This window comes from Hibiscus syriacus, unplaced genomic scaffold (genome assembly GCF_006381635.1).
Source record: "Hibiscus syriacus cultivar Baekdansim isolate YM2019G1 unplaced genomic scaffold, ASM638163v2 tig00006666_pilon, whole genome shotgun sequence".
In the NCBI taxonomy this organism is placed as follows: domain Eukaryota; kingdom Viridiplantae; phylum Streptophyta; class Magnoliopsida; order Malvales; family Malvaceae; genus Hibiscus; species Hibiscus syriacus.
The window spans coordinates 17,671-33,003 of NW_024062106.1; the positions used below are offsets into that span (position 1 = coordinate 17,671).

Below are 15,333 nucleotides of genomic sequence, written 5' to 3' on the forward strand. Positions count from 1 at the left end.
TAGTTGTTTGAACTTTATTTTTAATGGTATATTTAAGTTTATTTTGGTTCTTTATTTACTTTGCTTATGAATGCTTCACCATCTAGGCTTGTAAGAGGCATGAAAATGTCCATTTCTTAGATGAAGGTTAGGTATTCGGAAGAATCCTAAGCTAAAAATACTTGTAAGTATTCGGAAGAAACACAAGATAAGATCCTCATAAGCAATGGGTTATAATATTTTCAAGGGGCTTTGAACCGGCCTAGGAGTATTATAATCTATTCCCTTAGATCTCGGAAGAGACTAGGATAGGATTTCAACGACTAAAAAGGGTTTCTTTATCAATAGGGTAGGCTGTCCAACATCGTTGAGTGAGAACAGATGCCTTGGCATCCTATTCTGTTAGGTTCTTTAGAACACTTTAGGAAAGCCCTGTCGAGTAAGTAAAGACCAGTTAGCTTAAATATACTTGAGAAATAAGTTTAGCATCCGTAGATCAATCCCTACCATTCATTCACTTAGAAGCTTGTCACGTGAGGATTATTTTCTTTTCATTTTATCTTTATGTACTGTTTTTACCATTTTTCATTGCCTTGACATTTCACCATACTTAACATTAAACATCCATTATTCCCATTGCATTTCCATTTGCTACACCATCATACCATCACTTCATATCCACCAGCATACACATTTACATTGCCGTGACATTTGTATATATCAAAACTAACTATACTTAGATAGAATAGTGCATTGTTTTGGTTAGACTTTTGTGATTTCACCCAATCCCTGTGGAGACGATATTCACTCATCATTATATTACTTGAGCGATTGTGTATACTTGCACATTATTTGCGTATACTCAGAAACACACCTAAGGGTTGTGAATCAAATTCTGCAGTATTTAAAGGGTACACCTAACAGGGAAATTTTGTTTAAAAAAGGAAGAAATTTGACATTAGAAGCTTATATTGATGTCGACTATGCAAGATCAATGGTTGATAGAAGATTAACCTCAGGGTACTGTACTTTTTTGGGAGAAAATGTAGTGACATGGAGAAGCAAGAAGTAGAATTTTGTGGCTAGATCCAGTGCAAAGGCTGAGTTTAGAGCAATGACACATGGAATCTGCGAATTGTTGTGGCTAAAGATTATTTTAGAAGATTTAAAGATTAAATGGGAAGGTCCAATGAAGTTGTACTGTGACAATAAATCAACAATTAATATTGCTCATAATCCAGTTCAACATGACAGGACAAAACATGTTGAAGTGGATAGACATTTCATAAAAGAGAAATTCGACAGTGGGCTAATTTGTACTCCCTATGTGTCCACTGGAGATCAAGTTGCAGATATACTTACCAAGGGACTACCTGTAAGCTTTTTCAGAAGTTAGCAGGCAAGCCGAATATGGAAGACATCCACTCTCCAACTTAAGGGGGAGTGTCAGAAAATAGGTTCCTAAATTAGGAATATTATGAGTAATTAAGATAGGATTCTGTAAATATTCCTTAGTAGTTGTAATCCATAACTTTAAGGGATTGTGTATTCCTTAGAATTAACTACTTTCCTAGCTTAAAAGTTTCTTAAGTTAAGGCCACTACTTGTATGAATATGTAACACTACCTACAACAGAAATACACGAGTTTTACACAGAATTTCATTGTTTTTAACAAGTATTACTATTAGAATTATTCCACATATTTCCTTATTTTGAAACCTTGAAATACAATAAATATCAACATATAGTTCTCTAGATATTTCTCCAGTTCAATCTGCTTCTAGGACTGAAAAGAATCCACAAACAGGGCTTTTAGTTGCAATGCTTATGGATGACAAATTATGAAGCTAGCCTAATGCCCTAATCTGTTAAATAAGACAAGGAAAAGAACAACCCCCTAAAAGAGATGTTGTGTTCTATTAGTGTTGTATAAGATAATGGTGCTCATTCTTTTATAACTCAGTCCTAAACAATGATATGCAAAAAAATTACAAAGAAAACTTTTAGATATCTTACACTTCCAAAGATCCATTTCCTAGTAAGACAGCCAAATAGCCCATCCGTTGGTTGCATTTAGAATCATTTATATGATATGGCTTCCATTTATATCCCAAGCAACTTTTCCGTTGTGAGCTAAGCAGAGGACAGCTCTTGGCAGTGCAACATACCCTGGAATTGAAGGATAACTCGGGCTGACCTTGAATGAATTAGAACCTAACACATTATCTGGTGCAGTAGCATCTTGCCCAGAGTTAGGATGAATTTGTTGGTTTATTGAAGAAAAAGATTCTGAATCTTCATTTTGAATTCTAGCATCACTGTTAGTTTTTCCTGTGTCTTACTTTTCGATTTTACACTCTTCCTAGAAGTTTTAGGGGTTTCAACAGATGTAGATGCTTCCTTTTTAAGACCTTTTGGTTTTTTACGATGATTCTTAACTGGAACATCTTTTGTATTTCCAGGAACATCTTCCACACAAACAAGCTGCATGGAATCTTCTGGGTACTGAACAGCTAGAGGCTGCACATGCGGATCACAGCCAGGAGATTCAACAATTGGTTTCTTTCTAGGTCTGCCTTGTAGCCTCTTAACCTTATCAGGCAGAGGTTCATCTATTCGCTCTTTCCTAGGTCGTCCTCTAGGCTTCTTTGGCAAGCTCTCGTCCAAGGCTTCTGTTATTTGATATTTCCGTTTTGGCTTTTTCTCTGACAGAGAAGCTTCTTCCTCATTTACCCTATCATTTAGCACACACCATATTTGAATCATGTCTCTACCAATAAGTGGTGCACCCAGCTTATGATAATAAGATTCCGGAGGATGAGCAGCAATAGCAATAAACTGGGAAAGAAGGCAAACCAAAATATGTCACAACAAGGATGATCTCACAATATTGCAGCAATAAGACAATGATAATTATTATTAAGACTATTTAATAAAGCATGCAGTAAAATTTTAAATCGTTATTTAAGAACAAATATAGGCTTTGTCTCTTTTATTTGAAATATCCAAGTAGAACTAGATTTGGGCTAGAATAATGTGAAGCCTGACAGAAAACCATTTTAATGCAAAATGCAAATTGAAACTAAAATCCAGAAGATTAAATAAATAAACAAATGAAAAGCTCCCACAAGAAGTTTTGGATTTAAGAGGAGAGAATGAAGTACCTCACATTTAACAAGATTATTTGGATTCTGATGAACTCGAAGACACCAATCCAATGCCCAAACAGACCCTCCAACATACATCACGAAGTCCTTGCTGCAAGAAGATTGTAGTTTAATCATGTTACTCAATAAATGTATATGACATACCATTTAGCAGGGTGTTGTAAGACAGGCTTCAACTCTAAATAACTTTCACAAATAAAATAAGGTAGCCTACATAGAGATCTTATATAAGAGGAACAATAACACCCAAGTTAATATCGTATAACATTCATATGCATCACAGACTTAACAAGAGCACACACCATCTGTAAAAGTTCATAAGGGTTTATTTATTAGAGAGAGAGAGAAAGAGAGACAGGAGTCCTGTAGAATGGAAGAAGTTTTATAGTCTAGTAGTTTGCATTTATGCTGGTCAAGAATGAAATGATGACCTTTTCCAAACTGAAACTAGACAATCCTCTTACCACGTAAAGTAACCAAATAACATTCGGAACTATTATCAGTCAAAAAAAAATCCAATCTAACCAGAATTCTGCAGATGCATTTCTTTCATATACTCCGCCCTGCTGGTTCCATAAGCCAAAAAAAGTGTCATCAGAACACTATACTATAATAACTATTCCATAAGATTTTCTGCTGTAATTGAGGATTCCTCCAAGTGGAAGGCCCAGAATAAAAAAAAAATTGCTTTCACCTTGGAAACGGTTGATGATGAAAACTGGGGCAACTCTACGCCACCAAAGACATCTTTCTCATTAGCAAACCTAATAACCCTCGGTTCATAGTTAAAATGCCTCCATTCCCTAAAGGCACGATCAATGGTACATTAGGAACATAAATTTCTATATTACACTGATAAAGTTAACATCAAAAGAAACAATCAGACCTATATCAGAAAAGACAACCGATCAACGCTAGATCCTCTTTTCCTTTAGAAAAACATAAATTTACCTTAAGAAAGTGATTGAAGAAGAAAATCTCTGCATATCAGTTTCATCAAGATCATCATTCTTGGGCTCTTCACAAATCTTAGAAACTGTATACATTGCCCTAAAATGATTCTCGATCGAATCATCAAATACAGAGACCTTAGCTCCTGGGCCATCATTCTGGGGTTCTTCCATTTTTCAATTTTTTTTCACTACAATCCTAACACATATTTCGTCAATCACTCAAATATAAGACATACAATGCTCAACAATTGATAATAAGAAAATAGTATCTAAACTATAACCAATGATAAATTTGGTACATTAACGTATAAAAATGTCCAATTCAGTGCCTTAACTATAAGGCAAAGTTGTTCGAGCACCAACTCTAATTCACAGTCAACAATGTAATTTGTTTCAAAATAAATGTAATTAGGAACATCACTTTCAATAATAACAACCCATTAACAAATTAAAAGTTAATATTTCTGAACAGTTTTACTTAATCAGCTCAACTTTTTCCCATTTTACCAAAACCAACGAATAATTAAGTAAATAAACCCAAGAGTTTCATACATTTTCCCTCAAATATTCCACGACCCAAACATACCAGTTGGTGATACTAAGACTGAGAGATCTCGGTTCTGTTTGATAAATCAAGCCCGTAAAGGTACACGCACTCCAGGTCAAACGGTGAAGTTAAACACGAGGATCTCAATCCAAACCAGAGGTATCTAAGAAACTGTAAAATAGAGATAATCGGACAAAAAGGGTTATAAAAAAAGGAAAAACAACAACAGCAGAGCAGCAGCTTATAACAAAGTAAACGACACTTGAAAGTGGAGGGAAAATCCGAAATCGTCACCTTTGATTTTATTTTAATTTATCTTGAAACACGGGAGCTTTTTCTTTCCTTTGTTTAGGGTTTTCAGGTTCGAACCCATGACGGCAAGATCGATTCTGATGTTTTCCTTTTTTATTATTAATTATAGGGTCACAAATTTACCAGAAGTTGAAATTTGCCGCTAAATTTACCAGTTTATGTTATTATTTCGTTTGATTGCATTTTAACATTCAAATTTATTTTTTATTTGATTTTTATTTTGTATCGTTTAAAACCAAGTTAGTAAAAAATTCAATATTATATTTTATAGTTAAAAGTAACAAAATCGATTAGAGATTCTTTTTAAATATAAAATTAAAGTATATGAATAAAATTAAAGCATTGAGAATCATATGAGTTTATATTAATTTTAAATTTGTGTTATTTTTTTGGAACATTAGTGGGAAAAGAAGAATACAAAACGATTGCGCTTAGTAATCTACCATCTCGGTGTTGTTTCACCATCTCTATCTGCCTGCAACAATGATAAGAGCTCTTGTAGTGGTTCTGTCAAGATGTGTGTCCCTCATTCTCTTTCAAATGTTTAATTGGTCAGTCGATCAGCATATCCATTTTCTTCTCTCCAGGTATGCCGAATTTCCGATATCTAACCTTCTTTTATCATTTCTTCACAATCCTTAAACATTACCTCATTCTGAATGTCATCGTTTTGTTCCTTGTTTAGGGTATCAATTACTCATTTCACATCAGCTTCAACGATTTCGCGATTCGTAAACCTTGTCTTAAACCCCAGATTTCGACCACCGCACTAGTTGATTTACCAATATTTATCAGAAACCCTTGAATCCAGTCGCCATTCTTGTTTCTTATTAAGCTCCCTGTTGCGGCGTCTCCGGTGTTCATTTTGCATGTCCCGTTCGAGTTCAAAATTCAATAATCTTCGGGTGGTCTTCTCCACTTAACCCATCTAGGTTCTTTTGTAGTTGTATTGGGTCACTTGATTTGAGTTTCTGTTGTTATTCTGAAAGATTGATTCGTTTTTGTTCTTTCAAATCCCCCGTGAGGTCGTTGAGAATAATATTCCCCTAGTGAATTCTTCTTCTTCGATCTTCTTAGAACGACAATTTATAGTTATGTAATACTTTTAACTCGTATATGTGTATGTATACAAGTTAAAAATGTCACATCAATTGTATAAAACTTTAAATATTAAAAAAAATGTTGGTTTAAATTTCCAAATCATACTTCTTTAATTTAAATCAAATAATCATGTAAAATCCTAATTTAATATTTTAATATTAAAATCGGATTAGTTTTTAGGCAGCTAACTAGTAGCTCAAAATGTTTTATACCATATTAATGTGGCTTAAAACTGCCTAATAACAAAATTTATTAATTAATTTTTAAAACATGATTTTGTTAAAATACTATTCATTATTTCTACTAATTATACTTAATTTTTTTATATTTAAAATATTTGCAACCTAAAAATTTTAATATTTAAAATATTTACAACCTAAACACATTTCATATTAGAGTAATTAAAAAAACTCTATAATATACATGCCACTACATAATTAAAAAGTAGCATTGTATGATGTTCGATATCTTTATCGATTCTAGAGGTAAATTCGATTCCTCATAAATAATGCTGACACGCTCATTACTCTACTCGCTTACTCGTACCTAAGTGTGAAACAATCATACGCTAAGTTTTCACTTAGTGAGACATTAGATAAATTTTAAATAAAACTAAACAATTTACTAAATATTATATAAAAATCATAGTATAGAAAAATAATTAAAAGTATATGAAAATGCATAAAAATCAAACTGCTTAAAAATTATTTCACATATAAATCACACATACGTATAAATCAAGTATCTTATAAAACCTTTAATAGCTTTTGATTCGTTTAACTGACGTTTTCCATATTTAAACTATATAACTCGTACTTTTCATATACCCTTAATCATAAAAACTTGCTATATGCACTATAAATGTCTCGTAGTCATGTATTTACGTTCGAAAGTGTCTCGTAAGATTGCACTATAGGTATTATATAAATATATATCATGTAATCGCTCTACCTCATGGCATGTCATTTGTACTTTAGACTTTCAATACATATACATTAGGCTTTTATCTGAATTTTTATTATTGTTATTAACATGTCACGGATCAATTTATTCATGTATATGAATAAAAAAAATAAAAAAAATTAGAAAACTATGTATAAGGCAATTCATGCCCAAAAGTAACAAAATACCATGTATTAAACCATATGAAAATATAACTTCATATTAAAATTTAAAAATATTTCTTTTCAAATAAACCAAGTCGACTCATAACAAGTCATTCTCATCGTATATGTATAATTAAATTTACTCACATGATGCCTCGCTAGTTTATCTTAGTATAATTATTGAAGTCACTCTCAAACCTTATCCTTTTCTTTAAGCTCATTTTGATCTCGATATTGATCACAATCTACTTGAAAAATAATTACCCACCATAACAAATTTGAACATATATTAGTATCTAACTAACTTATTAAACACGGATTTGTATACAATCTAAAATAAAATATGGTAAATAAATATTCAATATTAATTTCTATAACTAAATCAATTCTACTCAACTCTAGCAAAAATAACTTTCCTAGTTCTTAAAACTAATAAATCTCAACCTTAAATCATTTAACTTTTCACAATTTAAAATTCAACCCACAATTACACATTTCTTCAAATTAAACCCCCCATATTTTAAACTTGTCTAATTGGTTCTTACTATTCACTTTAATCCCAAACAATCATCATACTCAACCAATTTTACAATACTTCCAAATTAGTACATTAATATTGCACCTTTTCTATTTCACCACTAACTTTCAAAAACTTGCAATTTAATCCCTAGGAATTATTCAACTTCCAAACCAACCCAATTCAACATTTCATCATTCCAACTATAATTTCCAGCATAGTACCTAAATTTTTCAACATTTACTTAACAATCCTCCAATTTCTCAAAACATGGAAAAGGTCCTCTAAGCTTAACATTGATCCAAAACTTAATTCAAACCTTATGAAATCATCCTTATGTCTAATCTAAACCCAAAAGAAATTTTTTGTACAAAATTTCTTAATTTTTCTCCTTGGCCGAAACTTTTGATATTCTCCCCTAATGGTTTCCAACTTTGATTCAAGCTTAATTTAATCAACTACAACCCATTTCCATTCATTTATAATCATTTCTATATCAAAAACAATCAAATTCAACAAATTTCCATAAGAATCCAACATGGCCGAACATATTCAATAAAATCTCCTTATGATTTTTACTCCTCTTTTAAGCTTGTATATGATTCCATAACACTCCTAAGATCAAAAGCTAATTTTATTTCAATGATTTTATCACTTCCCCTTCATCCACCTTAAAAACCCACTTCACCAAAAGAAAGAGAATTTAGTGGGGAACAATTTATTATTTCACACTTTAGTCCTAATTCTAATTAAAATGGCTCAAAAATTTAAAACAAAGCTTGCTCACCTTTGGCTATGGAGTACACGACTAATGCAGAAATAGGGATGGCAAACGGGCGGGTCGGGTGCGGATACCCCCTCCCCCATCCCCATACCCACATAATATTTTTCAATCCACCACCCGCCCACCACCCATGATGGGTAAAAATTTTCAAATCCACATCCGCCCACGCGAGTACATTCTCAAATCCATCCCCACACCCACTAGAGACGTACCCGGCTAGATCCGCCTGACAGCAAACTTAAGTTATACATAAGCAACAAACATAAAACAAACACATCTATTAAAAAACATAATAAAATAAACAAAGGATTATCTTAGTTAAGTGTTAATATAGATCTTAAAGTACATAAAACATCATAATAAAAGACAATTAAAGTCAAGAAACATAAATGACAAACACATAATGTTTTTGTTCTTTGGCACAACATTCTAAAATTTCAAGCAATACTTGTGACATCTGATACTCCAGTATTACAATCATCATTCTCATAAAACACCATAATAAAACACCAGTATTGTAAAATACTCTGTTGAAATTTGAACTTGAAAAAGTTAGTTTTAATGGCGTTAAAAATGGAGGTTTGAGAAGCACGAGTGAAACACTTAATTCTATTCAGTAGCGTTAAAAATAGAGATTTGAGAAGCAACGATCTGACTCTGTTGGCCTAAAACGTGGGTGCTCAGACACAAGATACTGATTTGTAGAACATTAAGAAATTAAGCTTAAAACAAACATTGAGATGAATCTAAAAATCAGTACGAGCAAATAAAAATTAAACTCTTAAAACGAAATGTAGAGGAGCTTAAAACGAAATGACTACGGAAATGACTCTTACAAAAATTAAATTTCAAGTAAAAAGGGAAGAAACGTACCTGAATAAGCTAGAGAGTGGAGACCAGATGTTTGAAAGATCGGCGATGTAACGACAGGTTTGAAAGAAAAAAACTTATGCATAAATTTATCCCTAATACTTGGTTAAATTACAAGTTATATCTTATATAGTATTATGATTTATAAATTAGTCTCTTAAAATTATACCTAAATTCATAATGATCGAAAATTTAATGGATATTTAGTTGGGCGGGCGGATGTGGGGAGGGTGGATGCGGTGCGGATGCAGGGCGGGTAAGGTTTCAAACCCATTACCCGCCGATTACCCGCGACGGGTACCACTTTCTAAATCCACACCCGCCCACTACCCACTAAAATTATACCCATCCCCGTCCCAATTGGAGCAGATGCGGTGCGGAATCCACGAAATTATACCCGCTTGTCATCCCTATGCAGAAAGAAGAGAGTTTTCTTGAAATTTCTTCCAAAATATCTCCTTAAAAAGCCAGTAAAATGAATTTAAAATTCAATTTGGTCCAAAAGTCCAATTTGCCATTAATGAATCCTAGTATTTACCCCCATGCCATCCTTTTATCTCCATTTTAATAATATTAAATAAATATAAAAAATGAAATTTATTATTTTCCATCTTTACGCTTCTAATTTTTTAAAATTTCAATTTAGTCAATTAAATTCACTATTCCACTTTAACATGGAAAAATCCACTTAATTCCACTTATTCATATTAAATTCTACTGATTAAAAATATCAGAATAATTATTACTAACCTCATATTATCATCTTTTAAATTTCTTAAACTTTTGATTCAATCCAGTTATTTGACTATTTTATTAAATTTTATCGCTTAATAGCATTTTATACAAATTCAAGATCAAAATTTAAATTTCATAGAAGGTACATTCTTAAATATGAACTTTTTATTTATGGAATAAAATTTCTTTTTAGAAAAATTATTATTTTGGTCATTAAACTTTTCCTAAATTTATATTTTGACCACCAAACTTTCCAAATTTATATTTTGGTCGGTTGTCAAAATTTTGGGGTATTACAAGTTAAGCAACTAGTGAAGTTCCTGCTATTAAACTGGTCATCGTGTTGAGTCACCTTGATCTCGTTCCAGACAGATTTTGTCGTCGTGCAGTACCTTAGGGCATGTTCGAAGGTTTCCATAATTCTCTAACAGTTCCTGCAGTCACCGTCTTGGGTCGTCTTCTTCTTGAGCCTTACTTCATTAGTATATAATTTGTTAATGTAGTTTATCCAGATAAATATTCTATTTCGTTTCGTGGTTTCTAGCTTCCAAATCTAATCAAGTTTAAGGTTTTGTTACTCAACTGGAGTTTTATTTAGGATCTCCTCTCAAGCGGATTTAAATCGTGAAGCTGTCATCCTTCGAGAAGCCCCAGATTATCATGTCTAGTGTCTAAGAATTTGTTGCCCAAGGAATTGGAATGTTTCTAATTTGATAAATTGTTTCGTTTGACACAAAGTTCTGAAGCTCTTGCGTATCCCATTTTCTTTCCTCCGATATGAATTTATCCACTCTCTTGCTAACATAGAAATCACTTTTCGGATAATCCTTTACCAGTGTTGTTTTTCCACCCACCAATCATGTTAGACTCTAGTTTGGCCTCTGGTATGAATTTTATGTTTGTACCCCTTTTTAACAATATCAATAGTGCTCAGAATTCCCTTTCAAGTTGACGAGTTTTTGGATCTATTTCTCACTTCCAAAATGTTCTTATTTTTGAGATATTTCTTTTTGAAGATTCGGTACCAAAGTGTGTCCTGTTCTCGAAATATTTTCCAACCGCTCTTCACCATAAAAGCCATATTAACTAACCTTGCTTTACATAATCCGAGCCCTCCACAGTTTTGGGTTTACGAACCACGTCCCAGTTGACCAAATAGTTATGGATATAGTCTGTACCTCCTCCCCAAAGAAAATTACGATTTAGGTTGTCCAATCTGTTAGTCATCGCGACTAAAAGTAAGGCAGTCTACATCGTGTGTACAGAAATCACAGATGAAACTGATTGGATCAGAGTACGACGGCTTGCTAGGGAGAGGACCTTCCCCTTTCAGCTTGCTAATTTCTTCATAACCTGCTCCACCAATAGGTCATATATATCGGTATTTGCTCTATTATGGATTATAGGAACCCTTAAGTAAACTACAAGATTACTTGTTCGAATGCCACTTAACTAATTTAAATAGTTGGTTGTCTCATTATTTAAGTTACGGGATATGAAGATCTTGGATTTTTGTAGATTGACTTTAAGTCTGGAAGCTTGACTAAAATTCCTTATGTATTCTTTGACTCCTAGAATTTGCTTCTCTTTTGCTTCACAGAATAATATAAGATCTTCAGCAAAGAATAAGTGACTAATTTTAGTACCTCCTCTTGATAATTTTAAAGCCCTCCACTATCTATTTTCCACCTTCTCTAAAATCATGTGGGATAATATTTCCATAAATATAATAAAAAGATAAGGTGATAAGGGATCTCCCTATCGTAGGCCTCATTCAAGGTAAAACTTTCTGTTTTTCCCCATTCCAGAAGAGGTTTAATTGTGTTGTCCCTGATGCAGTACATGATGATGGGAATGGTCTCATCAGGAAAATTGAATTCTTTTAATGTATTCTGTAGAAAACTCTAATTTACTTTGTCGTATGCCTTTTGGAGATCAAGGTTCATGATCATGACCCCTTTTTCGTCCTTGAAAGTTTATGAGGGTGTGTACCGCCTCTTGAACTACCAAAATGTTATATGTAGCGCTCATTCCAGCTAGGAAACTATTTTGGTATGGCCCTGTCAACTTCTGTAGCATCGGTCTGAGACAATGAACCAACGTTTTAGCAAGAATTTTATAGGAAGTGTTAAAAAGACTTATGGGACGAAATAACGGTAGTCTTTCTGTCACATTAGTTTTGGGAATAAGCACAAGATACACTTTTAAGACCCGACTATCCATTTCTCCTAAAGTAAGCGTCGAATTTACAAAATACAGCAAGGTCTCCTTAACCGTATCCCAGTTTTTCTTAAAGATAATAGGTTGAATTCCGTCTTGCCCCGAGACTTTTAGTCCTTTCATAGAAAACATCATTGTCCTGATTTCTTCTAATGAGGCATATTTGGTTAAAACAACCTTTTCTTCATTGTTCAACATTGGTTTAAATTTCTCATAAAGTTCATATAAAACCCCCACCTCTTTTTGTGTAAAAAGACCATGTAGTAGTCAACAATGTGGGTGATATAGGCTTGTTTGTCAGTAATCCAACATTTGTTAATGAACAGTCTAGGAAGTCCACTTTCTTCTGATTTTGGTCGTAAGATGGAAGAATTTAGTGTTTCTTTCCCCTTTCAAAGCTCATTCTACTCTTGACTTTGGAAACCATAAAATATCTTCTTGATTTAAAATAGGTTGATACTCTTTGTTTAAACTTTTTTTGAGCTTTTGAATGTGGTCGGAATAAAAGTAGTGCGAGGATCTTTGTATATCATTTGGGCGATTCCTAATAATGTGTTTCTGTCTGAAAATATTCTCGAAAGCCGTTTCTTTCCAAACTTTTGACTTCTTTCTCAGTTTTGACAATTGCTTCTACTATGGAAACCTTTTTCTATCCCAGGCTCCTTTGAAGATATTGGTGAAATATGGGTGGGGAGCTAGATTGCTTCAAATATGAACGGTCTGTTATTTTTATCAATCGCGTGTGCCAAGCTGGTATCTAACAGAATAGAGTGATGGTCGAAGTAACGCCTAACCAAAATCGTAACATGCAGGTTGAAGAATAAATCAACAGATTCAGAATTAATACGGGCACAATCAAGTCTTTCCTGAAGAATCACCTTACCCTGCACTTTCCTAACCCAGGTAAATCTATTTCAAGTCCCTCTAACATCCATAAGATTGCATTTGTTCCATCTCTCACGAAACTGAATGATGCGATCTAAACAATCTGAAATGCTTCATTCTCTTCCCTCGATCGATGCAATATCGTTAAAGTCGCCTACTAAAATCCAAGCTTTATCTATAACATCTGATAAGCTACCAAGATCATTCTAACATTCCTCTTTCTTATTAGTGTGAGGTTGGATGTAAACGAAGCTAGTAACCCAAACCTTGTCATTTTCCTTTAACTCGTGATAGATCACTTGGTCAGTTTTGTAATGAATGTTAATTGCAACTTGTCTAGAATTCCAGATAATAATCCAGCCTCAGTGTCTCCCCTGAGCGAGGATTTCAAAATACTCTTCGAACTTCAATTTGTTTTTAAGAGAATCCCGTGTACCTATTACAGCTTTTGTTTCTAAAAGAGCCATAATGTTTAACTTTTCGGTTTGAATTATTTCCTTGTAATTCCTGATGAATTTGTTATTTTCCACACCCTAACAATTTAAGGATATCAACTTCATCGAAATTCTTTATTTTCGGAGGGTTCATAGGAATCACGAATTATGCAATTTTTAAACTCGGGGTTGGTGATGACCGTCCCAAAGCCTCAGACTGTTTGTTCCACCATGGTATTTGGATCTCTTTTTGAACCTGATATTGGGGGTCTTGCTGATATATGGCCATAACTTATATCCTTATATTATTCTTCTATTTACCATTCTCATCAGTAGTTTGATTTGTCGATTCTCTAACCTCTGCTTCCTTCTTTGAGGGCATTTTCCTATTACTCTTTTTATTACTATTTGTTTGTTTGCTCCTCTCGATGGCATTCTTATGGAATGGAGCCAAAAATTGTGGGTCTTCACAGCTAGAGCGTTGTGTGTTGGAATCTGGGTAGATCGTCATTGTCTTTTCCCTTTGTCTCTCTTTTCAGGCTTAGTATTAGATTGTTGGTTATTTTCAGTACCAGCCTTTTCATGCATGTGATGATGATCTTTCTTTATGTCCAAAATTTCCTCCGTTGACTCTTTTCTGATTGTTTTCTTTAAGCAAATCTTCCCTAAGTACTTGGAAATGATTACCATTTGTATTATCTTATGGAGTTCTATTTTGATTTTTATTTGTTCCTCGTCATCATCTTTGCTTCCTTTAGACTAACATCCAAGGTCCATACATTTTTGGTTTATTGATTTCCTTTGTAGAATTGTCTTCTTTGGGATGAGTGTCATCTTGCTGTTCTTTAGAGTTCGAATTCTGAACCGGTTCATTTTCTATATCTTTCTGCGTATTTTCAATGATTCTAACGAGGCAATGATTCGCTTTATGATTGATACCATTCAGCAGTGGAAGCAAATTTGACGGACACCTTCATATTCGATATTCAGTGTCAAGTTTTCTACTCTTATCTTTAACAACAAAGGTTTGTTTAACTCCACTTCAACGCAGAGTTCTTGTGAATCTTCCTCTTGTCGACTACGTTGTACGATATTCAACTTTTAATATGATACCGACAAGTTTCCAAATATTTATTAGGATTCCTTCATCAAAGTACTCTATTAGCAGGCTTATGATATGAATCCACATCGATGTTGAGGATATGTGTGCCTTTACAGCGACGAAGTTTGACTTCTACTTTTGAACGATAAGGTAATGGTCCATTATCTTCCAAGGTTCTTCTATCAGGACCTTAATCAAAGTTGTTTTCAAGTATTCACGTGGTAGTGATTTGGTTAATCAGGATTTTTTTAGGTAATCGTTTTATCCAACAAGGCTGTAACATCCTCAATACCGGGTTAGTGACTAAATTGTAAAATTACAGAAGTTAGTGATTTAAGTAGAATAGTTGATTAGTTTAAAGACTTATATGAAAAATATTGTGTAGGATCAAATTGAAAAGGAGGAATAGAAGGATAAAATGGTCATTTGCAAGGAAAATAATTAAATTTGGTTAGATATATATATAGAGGTCACGTGTATGAGAGGAAGCAAATATCCAAACTTCCAGACAACTCTTCTCCTCCTTTCTTCTTTGTGCATATGAGCCAAGGTAAATGTAATAATTCTTATTAGTTGATTATTAGTTGAGATTTAAGTTTTGTTTTGATCATTAGATGCTA

General features: G+C 33.4%; 1 protein-coding gene across 1 annotated transcript; it reads right to left on the bottom strand.

Annotated features, from left to right (window-relative positions):
- Positions 1-2,000: 2,000 nt before the first annotated feature.
- LOC120200929 lies at positions 2,001-4,781 on the bottom strand. Its single transcript, XM_039201649.1, has 6 exons — positions 4,687-4,781; positions 4,099-4,288; positions 3,842-3,950; positions 3,673-3,710; positions 3,145-3,238; positions 2,001-2,818 (listed from the first exon to the last, which is right to left on the bottom strand). Exons 2-6 carry the CDS (start codon positions 4,269-4,271, stop codon positions 2,252-2,254), a joined length of 981 nt encoding a protein of 326 aa, XP_039057580.1. The 5' UTR covers positions 4,272-4,288; positions 4,687-4,781; the 3' UTR covers positions 2,001-2,251.
- Positions 4,782-15,333: the final 10,552 nt, after the last annotated feature.

Bases quoted from the DNA above. Each gene is read 5' to 3' on its own strand.
- LOC120200929 (XM_039201649.1), bottom strand. From the start codon at position 4,271: ATGGAAGAACCCCAGAATGATGGCCCAGGAGCTAAGGTCTCTGTATTT. The intron at 3,951-4,098 runs GTAAATTTATGT...TCGTGCCTTTAG, and splicing joins TCTTCAATCACTTTCTTAAG to GGAATGGAGGCATTTTAACT. The intron at 2,819-3,144 runs GTACTTCATTCT...CTTCTTTCCCAG, and splicing joins ATAATCTTGTTAAATGTGAG to TTTATTGCTATTGCTGCTCA.